The following is a 16,956-nucleotide window of genomic DNA, read 5'->3' on the forward strand; positions in this document are numbered from 1 at the left end:
GAGGCTGATAATAAGAATGAATACTGAAAACAAATGATTTGAACCTCATTTTACAGCTACACTCTTATAGTACTATGTCAAAACACAACTCGCTGACATTAAACCAACAAGACATTTCCCATTTATTATTTTCTGTAAGAAGGAGAAGACAAAGGACTTACCACATTGATAGGTTTTCTAAATGCTTTCTCTCTCTAAATGCTTCACTCTTCTAAATGCTTTCATATGTTACTTCACTTAAAATAATCTTATTATCCTCATGGAACATATGAGGAAACTCAGGCTTAAAGAAGTTAAGTGACTTGCCCAAATGACAGAGCCAGGATTTGAACCCAGGTCTGTAATCTCCATAAGCCATGTTCATTCCTCTATATCATGCTGCCTTAAGAGCATGTGAGGAAAAAAGTAATCACAGTACTGGAAGACCAGACAGACTAATATTGGCAACTGCTTAATTCTAAGAAATTTTGATAAAGTGGTTAACTGCCCAATTAGAATATTTAAGAAAAAAAAAAAAAGTATTCAAGTCATAGAATATTTACACTGAAAAAATATAAATGACAAAAAAATAATTCCTTCACTTCAAAATAAGACCAACTACATATTTCCTTCAAACTAATATGAAAATTATCTCAAAATTCAAACTAAGAAAATTTGTAATTTTTACAATAATATTCTGCTTGATGAAAGAAACAATCATTAGCCAATAGTGTATATTTCACTGTTAATCTATGAGAAAGCAGAAATAAATTACCTGTACAGATTCACATGTCATCAATGGTTCTGACAATGCTGCTTCAGAAGTACTCTCATTGTCATTAGTGATGACATGGTCTTGCTTAGGTTGTAACTTAAGAATTTCTGAACTTTTATGTTCAACAGGTCCTTCTTCATCACTGGAAACAACAACTAAAAAGGAAAAATCATTCTTTAAATGTATCGCAATAATCACACATCAAACAGAAAACTTTCCAATTGAAGCAACATATCCCTTCATAATACCATTAAAATTTAATCATCTAACTTTGTTCAACTTAGAAACTGGACTACCATTCATTATCTGATTTATACTAGTTAAATGCAATATTCCATATCACTGCTATTATTTAGCAGTTATCTACAACCTCACCTTCTGGAGGATCAAGACATTTAAAAATGTATAAAGACATGAGGAGAACTTAGGGACAAGTTCTAGTTAGAATAATAAAAATGTATTATGCCACCAGTCTAAATTGTACTGTAACTCCGGTTACATTCAGTTTCTTCCAGAAGGAAACAATGGATGGCTAAGAGAAGATGTGGGAGACTATTCACTGTATATCCTTTAAAACCTTTTTTTGTACCATGTGAGTGTACCAAATACTTGCAAATAAATCAAAATTAATGACCATAATTATATAGCACTCAAATTCTGCACTTCAGCTTCATCAACCAAAATGTCAATAATAATGGTCCTTCCAGAATCCTTTTAAAAACTACTGAGCTGGGGCCACTGGGTGGCTCAGTTAAGCACCTGACTCTTGATTCTGCTTCAGTTCATGCTCTCACGCACACTTGAGATCTGCACGCACAGTGCCAAGCCTGCTTAGGATTCTCTCTCTCTCTCTCTCTCTCTCTCTCTCTCTCTCTCTCTCTCTCTCCATCCCCTGCTTGTTCATTCTATCTCAAGTTCATTCTATCTCAAGCACGTGTGCATGCACATTTGCTCTATCAAAATAAAATAAACTTAAAAAAATAAAATAAAAAATAAAAACTACTGAGGAAATGAATGACAGTTCACACACACACAAAAAAAAATACTCCTGCCTTCAAGTGATCCACTGTTTACCTAAATTAATACTAAAACAAAGTCCCAAAACTCCAGGTCTTTTTTTTTTCCTCAAGTTAATATATTCCACAGTGATGTTACAAACAGCTTATTGCCTTGGAAAAATTTATTTGAGAGGAGAAACAGAACTAAAGCAGAGAAAATTAAAAGATATTACAATCCTACTGTTACTTACTTGGTTCAACGGATACCAAAGACTGGCTCCCTTCACTGTGTTCACTTAAAGCAGGCTTTTCTATTACATTCAACTCACTCTCATTCTTCTCAACCAGGGTAGAATTCCCCATGGAATCAGTGGAACTAGAGCTCTCAAAAGTTTCAGTGGCTGAAGAGTCAGAGGTACTTTTGGGAGCAGCACTCAAAGCCAACTCCTGACTATCAAGTGAGGATAGTTTAGCAAAATCACTTTCTATAGGTTCAGGTGTAATTTCCTCAAGCACTTTTGAGTCTTGATGATAGTTTTCACTTGACTTTTTAAACTCGGCAGATACTGTGGAGTCATTTTCTTGTTTTATCTGAACATAAATAAATGCACACAAAAAATTAGTACTTTTCAAATTTGGCTAAAGAATTTTTTAAAGTTTGAATTCCTAAAGAAGAATATAAATGTAAAAATATTATACAGGGACAGAAAACTACACAATTATACTATATTACTCTTGCCAGGGTCTCCCAAGTAAAAAGATAGAGAGTTTGGTCTGTCCAATCAAATACCCAAACATTTTTTTTAAAAGGCCAGGAAATGGAAATTCCCATACGTATTTACAAGTGGTTTAGATGGTCTCCCACAAACTAAGTCAACTTAGAATAAGAGGAACTTTTCTTTTACAATTTTATTTTGCAAAAGTACTGAGGCCATATGACATCATGTGATTTCATTAACAAAAGCAAAAAATTAAAACTTAGGAAAACAATATGAAAAACTATTCATCAATCACTGCCTTCACACCGCTATTACCATTTAAATCTAAATCATGTTTATAACTCAAAGGTCCTGAAAAGTTCTGAAACGCCTTGTGAATCAAAGGAGTAAAAAAATTATCTTCTTATACTTTTATTAACTGTATACTAAGTTTTGAAAATAGGTAATGTGTGCATGAAGTATCATAATTCTTTACATACAACAAACTCCCTAAACTCTAGGCAGAGAAAGGCTTCAAGAAGTTGGCAAGTAAATTACTACCGATCAAAGAAATCTGGTAGTACTTTTACACAGCATATGAAAAAGCAATTGACTGGACAGTATGGATAGAGTATTAATAGTATTTGTTAAAATAAGAGAAAATAAAACAAGTCTGATGGATAAATACCAAACTACTAAGTAAGGAGTGGTATCAGAGAAGGAACATATTTAATTTTTTTACTTGTTCATGTTTCAAATTTGCTCTAATAGCTATATTACTGAAAAAAGTTTCATTTAAATTATTTTTTAAAAACCAAAGAATTAAAAAATTGCCAAAAAAAAGAAAGAAATCTGATGAAAAAAGCAGAAAGCTTAAGAACAATATCTAATTCATAGTCAATTCATTTTTATCATAGCATAAATTATTTCACATGATATCTAAATACCTATACTTACTATCTGTTCTGCTGACTCATACAAAGAAGAAGTAGAATTATGAGAATCAGGTAAATTACTTCTAAGCCTTTTCTTTCTCTTCCTGGAAGTCAGAGTGGGTTCCATTTTTGAATGAGAAAATGTTTCATCCTTATTTTTGCTCCCCTCTTCAAGATGATCACAATCTCTACTTCCACTACTGAAGTCTTAAAAAACAAAAGAGACATAAATATGGCCAAAAAGTACAGAAAGAATCCCTTTTAGAAGAGCTCAAATAAGCATCATCAAAATTGCTACACAACTTTTAAAACTAATTTAAAACGAAGTTCACTTGGACATGAATATAAAGAAATACCCTATTTTAAACTGCATCGACAAAATAAATGTTCACTGTACGATAATGAATGAGGAAAACATAAAAAGGGAGTATTCTTTAGTAACCAAAGCAAAGCAATCAAAACATGTTTTGTTTTGTTCTTGCTATAATCACATTTGACTGTAATACAAAAAGAATGGTGGGGGGGAGGGGTGTTAATAAAATTTGGAAAATTCCAATCTTAAAATGTTTTGATAATTCATTGTGACTTTAGAAATTAGTTGTCTTTTGGGGCGCCTGGGTGGCACAGTCGGTTAAGCGTCCGACTTCAGCCAGGTCACGATCTCGCGGTCCGTGAGTTCGAGCCCTGCGTCAGGCTCTGGGCTGATGGCTCAGAGCCTGGAGCCTGTTTCCGATTCTGTGTCTCCCTCTCTCTCTGCCCCTCCCCCATTCATGTTCTGTCTCTCTCTGTCCCAAAAATAAATAAACGTTGAAAAAAAAATTTTTTTTAAAGAAATTAGTTGTCTTTTTAAAATTTGAGTGTTATATACATGTATGTACTTTGTAAGTGAAAAAGGACAATAATTACAAAGAGTATTAGTCACTATCAATTTGTTTCTTCTTTTTAAAACTCAAGATCTCGTTTTAAGTGTACAATAAGTCTACTAAATGCTCCATTTTTTAAATCAACAAAGCATTATTTGAAACCCATGTCAATTATTACTAAAAATGCTTAGTATTTCAGTTAGCAAATATATGCAGTATACAAAAATACCTTCCAAAAAGTTCTACCTAACCAACTGAAGATTATCCTGAATTATATTTCTTTCCGAATCTATATAAGTACCAACCCAAAGTTTATGTAAACAAAATCACAAAGCAGCTTCCTTGAACTCCTAACTGATAATTTATGTAACACTGGGCCTGACCTCTCCATTCACTCAAAGTTCTTCAATACCACCCACCTTCTCTTCAGACTATTCTTGCTTATTCTAGCTTCACAGAAACCTAACAGCTAACATTCATTATATCTGTCATTGCTTAAAAGGTAGGCAGTGGGGCATGATTAAGGCAAAACTCCAAGACGATCAACAGTTTTCCAATTTGCAGGGCACCTGGGTGGCTGGGTCAGCTAAGCATCTGACACTTCATATTAGCTCAGGTCTTGATCTCAGGGTCATGAGTTCAAACCCTGCATTGGGCTCCATGCTGGGAGCAGAGCCTACTTAAAAACAAGAATAAAAAGAAGAGTCTTCCAATTGCCGGAGAAAACATTCTTCACTCTCCCAAAAATTAAAATCTCCTCCTAAATAATCAACACATTATTTTGAAAAGCACAATATTTTTTTGTAATTTTGTAAAGGTAGTCAAATATAATTTCTACATATAAATGCATCAAATTACAATTTCTAAACATAAATACTACAGCAAAAAGATTGAGAAAATAAAAGGGGCTTGAGAAAAATGCTACTATACAAGAATTTTCCTCTTTCAGTTTATTTACTATTCATAAGACTATACCATGGGAAACAAGAATAAATATATTAGATAGAGCTTGCCATTGTAAAAATAGGATTCTGCCTACATAACATATACAATTTAACTTGCTAGTATATAAAATTAAAGTGACAAATTCCTGTAAACAAAATATTAAATATTTCCAATATAGGGGTGCCTCACTGGCTCAGCTGGTAAAGCATACAACTGATATCAGGGTTGTGAGTTTGAACCCCACATTGGGTACAGAGTTACTTCAAAATAAAACCTTTAAGGGGCACATGGGTGACTCAGTCAGTTGAGCACAGTACTTCAGCTCAGATCATGACTTCATGGTTCTTGAGTTTGAGCCCTGCATCAGGCTCACTGTTGTCAGTGCAGAGCCAGCTTCAGATCCTCTGTCCCTCTCTCTATGTCCTTCCCTCACTTGTGCATGCACGCACTCTCTCTCTCAAAAATAAACATTTAAAAATAAATAAAACCTTTAAAATAAATTTTTCCCCAATACGTTATTTTCATAAAAGCTAATTCCACAAGACAAACTTAATATACCACAAAAGAAGGGCACACCTGGAGTTTAATTCAGAATTCCCATTAATTTATGGGCTTATATTAAAAAACTGGTACTGGACACAATTATCTGTAGTATGGAAACATGATGAGTTTCAATAGTTTCAATAGTCACTTTTCTTAACAACACTTTATCTCTGAAAAGAACCTCCAGAGTAGGTACTAAGAAACTATGAAGTGTTTCTTTTATTATGCATTTTTTCACTGTGACTTTGGAGAAATACTAAAGGACATAAATCAGAAAGCTTTTTATTTAACTATTTCTACTCTATCTAGGAAATCAGTGGAATGTGAGGGTTTAACAGTACCTTAATGGTATGTGAACTGAGCCAACTTATACAAATATTTTTTATTTGGTAATTAATGAGAATTATTTCTGGGAAAAGTACAATCCATAAGAAAATAAATGTCTTTCATTTTATGCAGCTAGGGCTTAGTAGCTAATTGAAAGATTATGTCTAGGGGCGCCTGGGTGGCTTGGTCGGTTAAGTGTCCGACTTCAGCTCAGGTCATGATCTCACGGTCTGTGAGTTCGAGCCCTGCGTCGAGCTTTGTGTTGACAGCTCAGAGCCTGGAGTCTGTTTCCGATTCTGTGTCTCCCTCTCTCTCTGCCCCTCCCCTGTTCATGCTCTGTCTCTCTCTGTCTCAAAAATAAATAAACGTTAAAAAAGAAAAAAAGAAAAAAATTTTAAAAAAAAGAAAGATTATGTCTACACAGTTAAAATGCTTTCTCCAGATTTCCCTCGTAAGAGTTGAAGCTGGTTATTAGTCTAGTTTATTTTTAAGTTTTCCTCCTGTATGAAAAAAACTACTAAAAATTGTAAATAGCTGTGTTTCAAATAATGCGCAAAGAATTATTGCATAGTGCCATTGCAGAAGCATTTTTTTCTCATGAATAGTTTCTGAAATCATTCAGAAAATAAAGATCTCAACCAGTTTTAAGTGATCGCGGGGCGCCTGGGTGGCTCAGTCAATTAAACATCTGACTCTTGGTTTTGTCTGAGGTCATGATCTCATGGTTTGTGGGTTTGAGCCCGGCATCGGGCTCCACACTGGCAGTGTGGAGGCTGCTTGGGATTCTATCTCCTCTCTCTCTGCTCATCCTTCACTTTCTCCCTCTTTCTCTCTCTCTCTCAAAATAAATAAACTTAAAAAAAAAAAAAAGCAATCAGTAATCCAAGAGATCCCTGAAGATATGTGTTCCACAAGATGTGACTAATGTAGTTAAGTGTTTTGGTGCAAAATTTTGTAAATTATTTTAAAATCTTAAAAGAAAGACAAAAAGGAGAAAAGTCAATTAATTAACCCTACACATGCAAGGAGGCCTAAAAAGAATGTTCAGAAGTCTGGGATGTATTTACTTTTAAAATTGCTAATAGTGGCTGGTAAAGGCATCATCCTACAGTTGAGAGAAATTCTAATGAATAAAGAATGTATGCCATAGGATGATAGACAGTGGGAAGCTAAGAATAATAATCAAATTAGCAGTAATATCAATTATTACCACAAATATCCATGGAAATAATACTTACAAATAGCTAAACTAACATTATAATTGTATAGCTGTATGCCCAGCCCCAACAACAAAAAAGAAATGGTATTTAAATGTAACTTATAGATTCAGTAAATAAATCAAGAAATGAATACTACAGTGTACAAATGGCAAACTTTGCAATTTCCTTTGTGTTGCTAAATAATCTCCCTTTACTTTCACAGACCCTTTAAATGTAAGATTAAATAAAGTTAACTATAACTTAAAAATTATTATAAATGCAAAAGACAAAAATTCAAATGACAAAAATTTTCTAGTGTTCACAAACCTTTAGGTTGAGCATCAGACATTACAAGAGAAATGCCATCATCATCTCTTTGCTTTTCTTTAGTGTGTGAGGCTTGCTTTGCATAATTATTATCTACAGTCTTACTTGGTTGTGAATCCCTGCAAAAGAAAGTAAATATTATACTCAATTCTTCTATGTCCAAATGAATTAAGAAGTTAATTGATATATATATACAAGATAAAAATCCAGTTGGTTAAAAATACAGTCCCATATAGCAGAGTATATGATCTGAACAAAAGAAAGAATATTGAAATAATATTTGAGAAGTAAGTTCTCATCCCTACTCTACTATAAATTCTCCCTATTTCTTTGGGGGGGAAGGGGGAAACACATGGATACCACAGAAATGGGCACATGCAAAATGAACAAAAGAATAATAAGAGTATTTAAATACATCAAAGAAGTTTAAAAAGTAAAAATTCCATGGACAGAAGTACATGATAAGTGCATCTATACATAATCAAAAAATAATAACCCAGGGCACATGGGTGACTCAGGTAAGCATCCATCTTCGACTCAGGTCATGATCTCACAATTTGTAAGTTCGAGCCCCACGTCGGACTCTGTGCTAACAGCTCAGAGCTGGAAGCCTGCTTCAGATTCTGTGTCTCATTCTCTGTCTGCCCCTCACCAACTTGTGCTCTCTGTCTCTCAAAAATAAATAAATGTAAAAAAAAAAATTCTTTTTATCAAAAAATTTATCAATTTTTTTCTTTTTTTCTTTTTTTTTTTTTTTACATAATAACCCAGAGGAGCCTGGGTGGCTCAGTCAGTTAAGCAACTAACTCAACGTCAGCTCAGGTCATGATCTCACAGTTTGTGGGACTGAGTTCCACAATGACAGCACAGAGCCTGCTTGGGATCCTCTCTCTCCCTCTCTTTCTGCCCCTCTCCCACTCACACACATGCATGTGTGCTCTCTGTCTGAAAATAATTAACTTTAAAACTAATAATAATAACCCAAAGGTAATTGTTAATATGTTCCAAGCATGGTTCATATATCAACAGTTAGGTATAAAATAAAGTATGGAGTGTGGTAACAAATTTTACCTACAGAATGAATAATTTATAGGGTACTAGGTTAAATATATAAAATATAAGGTTGTGTGAAAAACAAGTTTTGGAAGGACAAGCCCAACATCACCATTAATGAAAACTTAATAATAATAAAGGAATTCAATACCCCACTTTCAGCAATGGATAAATCATCCAGACCAAACAATCAAAAAGAAAACACTGTACTAAAAGCATACATTAAACTAAATTGACCTAATATGCATTTATAGAACATGCCATCCAATAGCACCAGAATACACAATTCTCAAGTGCACACAGAACATTCATAATCATATGACAACTATAAATCATATGGAAGACCACAAAAACAGTTGTAGCAAATTTAGGAAAATTTAAGTTATACTAAGTATCTTTAACCACAATAGTATTAAAATAAAAACCAAAACAGAGGAAAAAGCTAAAATATTCACAAATACATGGAGATTAACTAATAAATTCCTGAACAAACAATTTGTCAAAGAAGAAATTGAGGCACGCCTGGGTGCCTAGGTTAGTTAAGTGTCCAACTCTTGGTTTGAGCTCAGGTCATGACCTTACGGTTCATGAGTTCGAGCCCTGCGTCAGGCTCTGCACTGACAGCATGGAGTCTCCTTGGGATTCTGTCTCCCTCTCTCTCTGCCCCTCCCTTGCTCACTTTCTCTGTTTCTCTCAAAAATAAATAAATATTAAAAAAGAATAAATCAAAAAGGAGACCAAAAAATATCTTGAAGCTATTAAAAATGTAAGCACAATATATCAAAACTTAGTGAATGCTGCAAAAACAGGTCTAAGAGGAAAGTCTATAATAATAAAAGCCTACATTAAGAAACAAGAAATCCAATAAACAACCTTACTTTACACATTAAAAAACAGAAAAGGAAGAACTAAGCCCAAAGTTAGCAGAAAGAAAGGAATAACAAAGATCAGAACATAAATAATGAAAACCAGAAAAACAACAGAAAAGATCAACACAAGAGCTAGTGTTTTGAAAAGACAAACAAAATATCCAAAGCTTTTGCTAAACAAACTAGAAAAAGAAGACTTAAATAAAGAAATGAAATAGGAAACATTAAAATTGATACCACACTAATATACAGCATCAAGAGACTACTACGAAATAATCATATGCCAACAAATTGGATAACCTAAATGAAATGGGTAAGTAACTAGAAACATACAACCTACCAAGACTGAATCATGAAAAAAAGGAAAATCTGAATGGTTCGATAAGAAGTAAGGAGATTGAATTAATAATCAAAAACCTCCCAAGGAGCCTGGGTGGCTCAGTCAGTTAAGCATCCAACTTCTGCTCAGGTCATAATCTTGCAGTTCATAAATTCAAGCCCCGTGCTAGACTCTGTGCTGACAGCTCAGAGGCTGGAACCTGCTTTGGATTCTGTGTCTCCCTCTCTCTCTGCCCCTCCCCTGCTTGTACTCTGTCTCTCTCTCTCTCTCTAAAAATAAACATTAATAATTAAAAACCTCCCAATACAAAAAACCCCAGGACTAGATAGTTTCCATGGTAATTCTACAAACAATTAAAGAAGTAATCCTAATCCTTCTCAAACTCTTCCAAAAAACTGAAGAGGGAATACTCCTAAAATCATTTTATTGGGTCATCATCACCCTGATACCAAAGCCAGATAAGGACACTACAAGAAAAGAAAACTATATACCAATATGCCTGATGCATATAGATGCAAACATTTTCAACAAAGTATTAGGAAACCAAATTCAGTAATACATTAAAAGGATCATACATCATGATCAAGTGGGAATTATTCCAGGGATGCAAGGATGATTCAATATCCACAAATCAATGTGGGACACCACATTAACAGAATGAAACATTAAAAGGATCTGATCACTGCATACATGTAGAAAATGCACCTGACAAAATTCAGTATCTTTTATGATAAAACTCTCACCAAACTGGGTATATAAGGAATGCATGTCAATATAATAAAGGTCAATACAACCAACCCACATCTAATATCATAATCAATAGTAAAAGATTAAAAGTTTTTCTTCTAAGATGAGGAACAGGACAAGGGTGCTCATTCTCACCACTCTTATTCAACACAGTACTAAAAATCCTAGCCAGCACAATTAGGTAAGAAAAAGAAATAAAAGGCATTCAAAAGCATTAATTGTCATTATATGCAGATGATATGACTTTATATAGAACGCTCCCTCCCCCCCCAAAAAAAAACACCAAAAAACTTTTTTTTTTTTAATTTTTTTTTTCAACGTTTTTTATTTATTTTTGGGGACAGAGAGAGACAGAGCATGAATGGGGGAGGGGCAGAGAGAGAGGGAGACACAGAATCGGAAACAGGCTCCAGGCTCTGAGCCATCAGCCCAGAGCCTGATGCGGGGCTCGAACTCACGGACCGCGAGATCGTGACCTGGCTGAAGTCGGATGCTTAACCGACTGCGCCACCCAGGCGCCCCCAAAAAACTTTTAAAATAAAAAAAATTCAGTAAAGTTGCAGGATACAAAATCAATACACAAAACTCAGTTGCTTTTCTATACACTAACAGTGAACTAGCAGAAAGAGAAATTAAGAAAACTATCTCATTTACAATTGTATTAAAAAGAATAAAATACCTAGGAAAAATATAGCCAAGGAAAAAAAAGAACTATACACAAAAACCTTAAGGCACTGATGGAAAAAAAACAAAACAAAACAAAACAAAACAAAAAACCACCACGAAGATGACAGAAATAAATTGAAAGACATTCCATACTCATGGATGGGAAGAATTAAGAGTGTTAAAATGTCCACCATACACAAAGCAACCTAAGATTCAATGCAATCCCTACCAACATTCCAATGCCCTTTTTCACAGAAATGTAATTATCTTAAAATCTATACGTAACCACCAAAGACCCCAAATAGACAAAGAAATCTTCAGAAAGAACAACAAAGCTGGGATCATCACACTTTCTGATTTTAAACTACATTACAAAGCTGTATTAATCAAAACAGTATGGGATGGCCTAAATATAGACATACAGGTCAAAGGAATAGAATCAAGAGTCAGAAATAAATCCACATATATATGGTCAATTAATTTATGGCAAAAGAGACACAAATATACAAGAGGGAAAGGAGAGTCTCTTCAACTCATAGTGTTGGGAAAATGGGACAGCCACTTGCAAGAGGACAAAACTGGATCCCTATCTTGCACCATAAAAAAAAAAAAAAAAAACAAATCAAAAGTAATTAAAACCTTAAATGTAAGACATAAAACCATGTAAGTCCTAGAAGAAAACATGGGGGTAAGCTTGTTGACATCAGTCTTGGCAATGATTATTTGGAATTAATACCAAAACAAAGGCCACAAAAGCAAAATGAACAAGTGGGACTACATCAAACTAAAAAGCTTCTGCAAACCAAATGAAACTATCAACAAAATGAAAAGGCAATACATGGAATGGGAGAAATATTTGCAAACCATACATCTAATAAGGGGTTAATATCTAAAATATATAAGGAACTCATACAACTCAATAGAAAACATTCTATTAAAAAATTGGCAGAGAAACTGAACAGACACTTTTCTAAAGAAGACATATACATGGCCAACTGGTACATGAAAAGTAATGCATTAATGGTATATCACTAATTGCAGGGAAATGCAAATTAAAACCACAATGAGATATCACCTCACACCTGTCAGAGTGATTATCATTAAAAAAAAAAAAACTCGATAACACACCTTGCTAAAACGTAGGGAAAAAGGAACCCCTGGGCAATCTTGATGAAAATGTAAATTGGTGCACTACTGTGGAAAATAGTATGGGTTCCTCAAAAAAATTAAAAATAAGGGAGTAGTTAAGATGGTGGAGAAGTAGAGGAAGCCTGGGATTTTCTAGTCCCTCAATCACAGCTGTATTGAGGTAAGATCAAGTGGAACACCCAGGAAATCGATCTGTGGAATGGCAGAAGAATCTCCATGGTTGGAGGAAGACAGAGAAGCAGGTGCAAGGCATGTGGAAGTGAATTGGGGAAGAAAAAAATGGCGGTGCCATGAGGGGGAGCAAACCCTTTCCATGCAAACACAAAAGGGAGAAAAAGTGAGAGGATTTGGGAAAGCATGGCATCTGCTTTGCACAAGATGAAAACCTCTCTGGACCATGGACTGGGGAGCAAGAAGTATTGAGTGTCACAGGGTTTTTTTCACAAAGAGACTTTGGAGTTCAAACTCTGATTTTGGAAGTGAGTGATTTTCTCCAGAATGTAGCTGGGGCATGCACTGCTGGGGAGGAAGGAGGTGGAGCCAGAGCGCATAGTGTGGTGTAGGGATCTCCAGGGTGCACTGGAAGAGAACATTCCCCTTCCTGGAGTATTTCTGGAAGAGGTTCCCTCCCAGGGACACAAGACCTTGTAGGTGCCAACAAAAGGTCTTTCATTAGCAGGGGACAGAGACACAACAAGAAAGAGAACCTTTGCTGCTTTTAGCGGTGCTACACCATAGATTCCACACACTGCACAGGCGTGGGACTATTTTTCAAAGAAAAAGGACTTCAGACACAGTGTAGAGAGGCTCTACTCAGGAACAGGGAGGCGGTACAGGGTCCATTAAGACTTCCAGTTTTCGGGTGACTAGATGGAGTAGTCAGTTAAGCCTCCAAATCTTGGGTTTAGCTCAGGTCATGATCTAGTGGTTCATGAGATCGACTGTCAGCACTGAGCCTGCTTATGCCAAGAAACTGCTTACTCCCAGGGCAAGACTGACTCTGAGCCAACACAGGGGCCTCTCCTCCAGAAGACCAGGACAGTCAGCACCCCACATGCACCAAGTGTACTGAAATTGAGTGCTTCATAACATCACCTGCAGTTCTAGCGGAAATAGACCAAGGCTAATCATTTTTTCTTTTTTGTCTTCTTTATTCTTTCTTTTCTGTTGGAATCAGGCTAAGAATTTCTTGTTTGTTATTTTTTTATCTCCTTTTTTTTTTTCTTTTTATTGGATCAGGCTTCTTTTTTTTTCCTTTCTTTTTCTTTGGAATCAATCTTAAAGTTTTTTGATTCTCTGTTTGGTTGGATTTTTTTCCCTTTTCTTTTCCTTTTTTTGGGATCAGGTTTGGTTATTTTTTTTTTCCTTTTTTCCAGGCTTTTCTTAACAAACAAATCAGCTTCATTAGGCTTATTTTAACACACAAATCAAAGCACACCTAGTTAAACGTCCAAACACTTCCCAATGCAAGCAAGTTGGGGCTCTGCAGAAGACTGGCCAGTGGGAAAGAGCAGCCAAAACACAACAGCAGAATGCACACACCATACACCATAAACACTTCATGAAGTGCCAGGCCCTGGTCAGCGTACGACTTCTTTTTAATACAGCATTATTCTCGGGTGAGGAAACATAACACACTTTTAAAACACACAAAAGACAGAAACAGCAAAAATGACAAGATGGAAAAATTCTCCCCAAAAGAAAGGTCAGGAAGAAATCACAGCCAGGGACTTGCTCAAAAGAGATATAAGGAATATATCTGAACAAGAATTTAGAATAACAGTTATAAGATTACTAGCTGGGCTTGAAAAAAGCATAGAACACACCAGACAAACTCTTGCTGTGGAGATCAAAGACCTAAAAACTATTCAGGCTAAAATAAAAAATGCTATAATTGAGATGCAAAACCAAGTGGATATAGTCACAAGGATTGAAGAAGCAGAGTAGAGAATAGTGAGAAAGAAGATAAAATTATAGAAAATAATGAAGCTGAAAAGAAGAGGGAAAGGAAACTATTAGATCACTAGTGGAGAGTTAGAGAACTTAGTGATTCCATAAAATGAAGTCACATCCATATCATAGCACTCCCAGAAGAATAGTGAGAAAAAGGGACAGAAGATTTATTTGAACAAACTATAGCTGAGAACTTCCCTAATATGGGGAGGGAAACATATTCAAGTCCAAGAGGCACAGAAAACTCCCCTCAAAATAAAAAAAAAATGGGTCAACACCACAACATATCATAATGAAACTTGCAAAATACAAAGATAAAGAGAGAATTCTGAAAGCAGCTAAGGACAACACATCCTTAACCAAAAGGGTAGACACATAAGATTAGCAGACTTGTCCACTGACACCTGGCAGGCCAGAAGGAAGTGGCAGGAAATATTCAGTGTGCTGAAGAGGAAAAATACGCAACCAAGAATTCTTTATCCAGCAAGGTTGTAATTCAGAATAGAAGGCAAGATAAAGAGTTTCCCAGACAAGCAAAACTAAAGGAGTTCATGACCACTAAACCAGCCCTGTAAGAAATTTTAAGGGGGACTGAGTAGAGGGGGGGAAAAAAGGAGAAGAAGATGACCAAAGAAACAAAGATTACAAATGACCATAGAACATCACCAGAAACACAACTTTACAGGTTAATACAATGGCACTAAATCCATATTTTTCAAAAACCACTCTGAATGTAAATAGACTAAATGCTCCAATCAAAAGACACAGGGTTATCAGAATGAATTAAAAAAAAAAAAGATGCATCTATGTGCTGCCTATAAGAGACTCATTTTAGACCTAAAGACACATGCAGATTGAATATAAGGGGATGCAGAACTATCCTGCTAATGTAGGACATCATGCTAATGTAGAATATAGAACATCATGCTAATGGACATCAAAAGAAATCCAGAATATTCATACTTACACCAAACTAGATTTTAAAACAGAGACTGCAGGGGCGCCTGGGTGGCTTAGTCAGTTAAGTGGCTGACTTCAGCTCAGATCGTGATCTCATAGTTCATGGGTTTGAGCCCCGCGTCGGGCTCTGAGCTGACAGCTCAGAGCCTGGAGCCTGCTTCAGATTCTGTGTCTCCCTCTCTCTCTCTATCCCTCCCTGCTCACACTCTGTCTCTCTCTCTCAAAAATAAATAAACATTGAAGAAAAAAAAAAGACTGCAACAAGAGATGAGGAAGGGCACTAAATCATAATTAAGGGTCTATCCATCAAGATCTAACAATTGTAAATATTTATTCCCCCAACTTGGATGCAACCAAATATATAAATCAATTAATCACAAAAATGAAGAGATTAATTGATAATAACACAGTAATCGTAGGTGACTTTAATACCCCACTAACAACAATGGACAGATCATCTAAGCAGAAAATCCACAAGGAAGACATGGCTTTGAATGACACACTGGACTGAATGGATTTAACAGATATCATCAGAACATTTCACCCTAAAACAACAGAATACACATGCTTCTCGAATGTTCATGGAACATTCTCCACAACAGATCACATACTGGGTCACAAATCAGCCCTCAACAGGTATAAAAAGATTGAGATCATACCATCCATATTTTCAGACCACAACAATATGAAACATGAAACCAACCACATGAAAAAATTTAGAAAACTCTCAAATACATGGAGGTTAAAGGACATCCTACCAAAGAATGAATGGGTTAACCAGGAAATTAAAGAAGAAATAAAAAGATACATGGAAGCAAACGAAAATGAAAACAAAACAGTCCAAATCCTTTAGGATGTAACAAAGGCAGTCCTAAGAGGAAAGTATATTGCAATTCAGGTCTATCTCAAGAAGCAAGAAAGGTCCCAAATACACAATCTAAACTTACATCTAGAGATGTAAAGAAAAGAAACAGCAAATGAAGCCTAAAGCTAGCAGAAGGTAAATAATAAAGACTAGAGCAGAAATAAACGATATAGAAACAAACAAACAAACAACTGTAGAACATATCAACGAAACTAAGAGCTGGCTCTTTGAAAGAATAAGCAAAATTGATAAACCCATAGCCAGACTTTTCAAAAAGAAAAGACTTATCAAAAAGAAAAGAGAAAGGACCCAAACAGATAAAATCATGAATGAAAGAGGAGAGATCACAACCTATACCACAGATATATAAACAATTATGAGAGAATACTATGAAAAATTATATTTCAACAAACTGGACAATCTGGAAAAAATGCACAAATACCTGGAAACATACAAATTACCAAAACCAAAACAGGAAGAAATAGAAAGTTTGAACAGACCCATTAACAGGCAAGGAAACTGAATCAGTAATCAAAAATTTCAAACATGAGTCCTGAGCCAGACGTCTTCCCAGGGGAATTCTATCAGACATTTAAAGAAGAATTAATACCTATTCTTCTCAACAAACAGAAATGGAAGGAAAGCTTCCAAACTGATTCTATGAAGCCAGCATTACCATGATTCCAAAACAAGACAAAGATCCCAGTAAAAAGAAGAATTACAGGCCAATATCCCTGATAAACATGAATATAAAAATTCTCAACA

General features: G+C 35.3%; 1 protein-coding gene across 1 annotated transcript in view; it reads right to left on the minus strand.

Moving 5' to 3' along the window:
• SENP7 (SUMO specific peptidase 7) overlaps positions 1-16,956 on the minus strand; it is a 157,728-nt gene that overhangs the window by 45,467 nt on the left and 95,305 nt on the right. Inside the window, 4 exon segments of the mRNA XM_043594036.1 lie at positions 755-909; positions 2,004-2,343; positions 3,408-3,592; positions 7,590-7,708. Coding sequence (XP_043449971.1) covers positions 755-909; positions 2,004-2,343; positions 3,408-3,592; positions 7,590-7,708 — 799 coding nt within the window.

Source organism: Prionailurus bengalensis, chromosome C2, assembly GCF_016509475.1.
Source record: "Prionailurus bengalensis isolate Pbe53 chromosome C2, Fcat_Pben_1.1_paternal_pri, whole genome shotgun sequence".
In the NCBI taxonomy this organism is placed as follows: domain Eukaryota; kingdom Metazoa; phylum Chordata; class Mammalia; order Carnivora; family Felidae; genus Prionailurus; species Prionailurus bengalensis.